We start from the raw sequence: 5,603 nt of genomic DNA on the forward strand, positions 1-5,603 counted from the left end.
GGCCCACTTTTTATGCTTTTGATGTTGGTTGCCACAGCAAAGATGCCAAATTTGTTTCACGCCCACACAAAATTCAGGAATGACTGACCTTTCCAATTGTATGTGCCTGGGGCACCAAATAAAATGTACTGCTCGTCTGGTGTGAAACCTGCCGCGATGCCCTGTTGGCAGTACCCGAAGCGTTGGTGACCCTGCGTGCGGCCTTCACAGAACTTCCAGTCGCCACCGTCCAGCTCGTCTCGGATTTGCAAGTCCTGGCTCAGCACGTAGCAGCGCCCAATCATGTCACGGGTTTCTGCTGGCTGATTCACACGCTGCCTCACCTCGTAGCGATGGGCACATGTCTACGAGTAAAAGACGAGCACCTCAATCACATTCACAGCACAGGTCGTTCAGCCCAACCGCGCCGTGCTGACATTCAAGCAACACACAAGCCTCACCCCGCCCATTTAAACATAAACTAACTAGAATCAAGAGGAGGCCGTTTGGCCCTGCTCCATCATTCTATATGGTCACCCAACTCTGTACCTGCTTTCGCCCCAAAGATCCCTAAGAACTGCTTCACCTCACCGTATACTTTTCCCTCCCTCACAGCTTTATTGAGCTTCCACTTAAATGTGGGTATTTTCAACTAAACTATTCCGTTTTGTTACGACACACCTCTGGAGCAGGTGGGACTTGAACCTGGACCACAAGCACCCTTCCCTGTATCTATGCTCTTCCTCTCAGCCACTCGAGTTTCCCAACTCTCTGGAGAAGGGAGTTTCCCCTGAATTCTCTGCTAGGTTTTCACAACTGGAACCACGTGGAGATCTACTCTACAATCCTTGTGAGGACCTTTATCAGCACAGCCCTCAGTCTTCACTTTCCGAGAGAGAAGAGACAATTCTTTGACCCGTGACACCTGTTCAATCTTGTTATACGCCATTCTCTGAACTCCCATCCTTCACCAAGTTTGGCCAACACAGCACAGACAGAATCATAGAATCCCTACAGTATGGAAGCAGATCATTCGGCCCATCGAGTCCACACTGACCCTCCAGGGAGCATCCCACCCTGACCCACCCCACTACCCCATCCCTGTAACCCTGCATTTCCCATGGCTAACCCACCTACCCTGCACATCCCTGGACACTACGGGCAATTTAGCATGGCCAATTCACCCTACCCTGTGCATCTTTGGACTGTGGAGGAAACCGGAGCACCCGGAGGAAACCCACAGACACGGGAAGAATGTGCAAACTCCACACAGACAATTGCCCGAGGTGGGACTGAACCCAGGATCCTGGCGCTGGGAGGCAGCAGTGCTAACCACTGAGCCACCGTGCCACCCCTTGGTTTGCTCTGCCCTCTACGCTGAGTCAGTGTCAACGGGAGCAACAGTCAAGAGGGTTCATAGGGAATACTTCAGTTGGAATCAGTGCCCATGGGTGAGGTAGACCCAGCCAGGAGCTCTGCCTTCCACTACCAGCTGGTGGCTTCTGTGGGCATCAGACAGGATAGGGCTTGCCTGCGCCGGCCACTGCAGTCAAACAGTCGGCTACCATCCACACAAGGTCCATGGGAACTATGGAAGGTTAGAAGCGACAGCAGCTGTGGGATTTGGGAGGAGAAAGAGAAATGTGTTTTAAACCACATTTTTCTTTTAAATGGTGGGAGCTGCTGGGTAATTGTGCTCATCAAGGTGAGGGACGTCAGTGTTGAGGAGTTTATTGATCTATTGCTGGGGTCCCATATCAATATCAGGAACATAGCTCTGCACTGACAATGAATGTCAAATGAACTTTGGCTCCTACTCCCCATTCCTGCTCAAATAGGGCAGCTTGTCAACCCTGCGTAGGAGGCCAACACTTAGAACAAATGCCATACATTTTAAATCACACAAAGCAGGCCATTTGACCCAACTGATTCAGACTGGTGCTCATTAGTAACACTGGATGTTACCTACGGATGGCCACTGGAAACTGAGTTATTTGTCCAATGTGTTTCGTTTGGGTTCCTTGCCACCAATGCAGCAAGGAGATGTCTGAGGATTTATTTGGAATAGATTTTAAATGGTCCCTCCAGAAATAAAACGGAATAGGAGAACGGTCGCAAGGCCTTCTGCCCATCATACCCCACCGCTGGGTTTCTGAAAGAGCGCCTCACAAGCCCACCCCCCCTACCTTTGCCCTGTAATCCTGCCCCTTCTTTTTTTGGTTTTCCTTTCAATCATGATCCCATTCTCTTGTGAATTGACCCTGCCTCCAGCACACTCTCAGGCAGTACATTCCAGAGCCAAACTGCTCGCTGTGTAAAAGACATTTCTCCTCACGTTAGCCGCGGTCCTTCCGACGAAAGGCGGCCACACCAGGAATCTGACTGAACATTTGCCGCCATTCCTGCCTTTTTATTTTCACTCGACTGGACTCTTCCAATGTAGCTACCTCATTCCCAACTACAGCCAATGGCAGTTAATGGCACTGCATAGCCAACCAATAAGAGGTAACCTTGCAGTGCAGTCAGTGCACCTGCTAACTTTGCCCACTTGAGTACAGCTAAAACTGGATGCCAACCGTAGTGACATTCAAATTTAAATTACAAAATGGATTGGGATTTGATCTAATCAATGGGCTAAGCTTTTTGCTGATTATGCAGCTAGACTGCCAAAAAAAAGCTGTCTGCATTTGCAAGAGGACATTTTCCCCATTTATTTTTGCTTTCCAGAGAGACTCTCTTGTTCAAAATGCCTTTTCAAGTTCAAACACTTTAAGAAGAAAATGATTCTTTGTAACATCTGTTGATTTTCTTCCTTGATCCCGTGCTAACAGATCTCTAGTGCTATTCAGCTCCCTCGGGCTCAGTGATTTTTAAAAGGAGTACCATAAATAAAACAATTTTTGTTTCAAGAAAAGAGCTCTCATCTCCTTTTGGCACTCTTCGCTATTCTCTTTGTCCACTGAAGATGTTGATAAGTGTTGGGATAGTGTTCCACAGCCACCGGCCAATCTTCCATTTCAAACAGGGAACAAAAGTCGGGAAATAAGCCCTTCGTACTGAACCTCCATTTCCTCACACAAGCAGACACACATGGCGTGTGTAACTCACCCCCAAGGCTCTGTGGCCAATTCCAGGTTCCCAACTGCTATCGCTTGCTGACCAGAAACTTCCTTGCCCCTTCCTAAAGTCCTCACAGAAGCTTCTGAAACTGAATATCTCCCTCAAAACCAACAAAAAGCAGCGCTGTTAAAATGTGCGATACAATGGCGAAACAAAGTTACGTCTTTTTCTCCTTGTAACTTCATCAATGATTTGCCTTAGACTCAGAGATATACAGCACAGAAACAGACCCTTCGGTGAAACACGTCGTGCTGACCCGATATCCTAAATTAATCTAGTCCCATTTGCCAGCATTCGGCCCATATCCCTCATATCCTTCCTATTCACGTACCCATCCAGATGCCTTTTAAATGTTATAATTGTACCAGCCTCCACCATTTCCTCTGGCAGCTCATTTCATACACGCACCACCCTCTGCATGAAAACAGTTGCCCCTTAGATCTCATCCGGTTTATAAAAATTCTTGAATCCATGTCAGATTATGATTTCTCATGTCACTCCTGAATAATCTCTTAAAGGCACCTTTGAGAATTAAATTGATTTTGAATTCAGTAATTCAGTCAGCATGAACTGTAACTGGCTCACAGTTATGTACAAACATAGTTTGATAGTGCCAAGTCTTCCAGCAGACTGAGCTTTTTTTTATACATAATATCTCCAGACCATTGCCTTTTTATTAACAACTCACCACAACTTTCCCTCCAATTCCTTGGCTTTTGACCGTCACACCCAACCATTGGTTCTCTTTACTCTCCCTCCTCAGATCAACTGGAAAAGACACAAGAACGTTACTGAACTTGATAGACTAATTGGCCGACGCTGCTTTGAAAATCCCTCGTGCTTGCAGTGTGTGCATTGAGTCCACTCCCACCCTGTGGCTGTTAGCCCATACAATGTCCATCTTCCTCGTCATTAACTACAAAGAGATGGATTCGGACCAGAAGTAGGCCTCTCAGGTCTACCCCAGCATCCAATAGGATCATAAAGAATCAGAGAAAATAGGAGTTCTCTTCCCAAATTAGAATTAGGCCGCTCATTGAGCCCAAACCGTCATTTAACATGGTCGTAGATGATCTTCTATCTCAATGCTATACTCCCACTGTCTCCATGTACCTCTTGAAGTCTTTAGCGACTAGAAATCTCTCTTAAATATGTTGAGTGACTTGGCTTCCACCCCATTCTGTGGCAGATAATTCCACAGGTTCATCACCCTCTGAGTGAAGAAATTTCTCCTCATCTCAGTCTGAAACAGGCTGCCCTGTATCCTGAGATCATGACCCCTGGTTCTGGAAGCCCCCTTTGGCAGGGGAAACATCTTTCCTGCATATAGAGTGTCCAGCCCTGTTAGGATTTTACACATTTCAATCAGAACCCCTCTCATCCTTCTAAACTCTAGTGAATACAGGCCCAGTTGAACCAATCACTCCTCATACGATAGTCTTGCCATCCCCGGTATCAGCTGAGTGAACCTCCCCTGCACTCCCACTATGGCAAGGCTAAGGGAAGCTAAAACTGCACACAATATTCTGGGTACGGTCTCACCAAAGCCCTGTATAGCTGCAGCAAGCCATCCTCACCCCCGCAAACCCTCTTGGAATTAATGCAAACTACCCAACTAACTGCTTGCTGCATCCGAGAGTGACCCCAACCCCATATTCCCCCCATTAACCCCAAGAGCTCCCTTAAATAGTGAAATCTGTCTATTTCGTCTTTCCAGTTGGCTATTTCATTGAGCAAAGTCACTTCACAAAACCTTTCAAGTCAGCTGGAGAAAAGTTTACCCAATCACTAAAAAGCATTATCACCGACACAACAGTTCCCCAGTTACTCATAATAAAACCGCTCAAAAGAATGTTACAGTATGGTGTATACATAATAAGAACTCTTCTGAAACAAAATCAAGATCACCATCAAACCACAACTCATATGTCATTAGCACCCTTAATAGAGTGACACCTTGCAAGGTGTTGCACAGGACCTTGAGCAAACAAGTTTGCAGATGACACTAACCTGGAAAGTTTATAAACTGAGAGGGGACAGCGTGGAGCTCCAAATGCACACTGACAAGTTGGTGGGGTGGGCGGAGAGGTGAGTGATGAGGTTCAACGCAGAGAAGTGTGAGGGGATGCACTTTGGTTGGAAGAACATTGAAAGACAATATAAAACAGGGGGTACAATTCTAAAGGGGGTGCAGGAACAGAGGGAGCTGGGTGTATCTGTGCACAGATCATTGACGGGGCCAGGAGAGGTGGAGAGAGCAGTGCTCTCAGCTTCATTAATAGGGACACAGAGTACAGGAGCAGGGAGGTGATGCTGAACTTGTACAAGACACTTATTAGACCTCAGCTGGAGGATTGTGTACAGCTGTGGGCCCCACATTATGGGAAAGATGTGAGCACATTGGAGAGAGTGCAGAAGCGATTTGCAAGAATGGTTCCAGGAATGAGAAACGTCAGCGATGAGGATGGATTGAAGAAGTTGGGACTGTGCTCCTTGGAGAGAAG

The 5,603-nt window shown here is 46.9% G+C and overlaps 1 protein-coding gene across 1 annotated transcript in view; it reads right to left on the minus strand.

Annotated features, from left to right (window-relative positions):
* LOC109926153 (integrin alpha-7-like) overlaps window positions 1-5,603 on the minus strand; it is a 181,105-nt gene that overhangs the window by 45,736 nt on the left and 129,766 nt on the right. The window contains exons 3-4 of the mRNA XM_048618867.1: window positions 3,788-3,867; window positions 89-344 (exon numbers count right to left, since the gene is read on the minus strand). Of these exons, the coding sequence (XP_048474824.1) occupies window positions 89-344; window positions 3,788-3,867 (336 nt within the window). The remainder of the gene's footprint in view (window positions 1-88; window positions 345-3,787; window positions 3,868-5,603) is intronic.

This window comes from Rhincodon typus, chromosome 41 (assembly GCF_021869965.1).
Source record: "Rhincodon typus isolate 14 chromosome 41, sRhiTyp1.1, whole genome shotgun sequence".
Taxonomy (NCBI): domain Eukaryota; kingdom Metazoa; phylum Chordata; class Chondrichthyes; order Orectolobiformes; family Rhincodontidae; genus Rhincodon; species Rhincodon typus.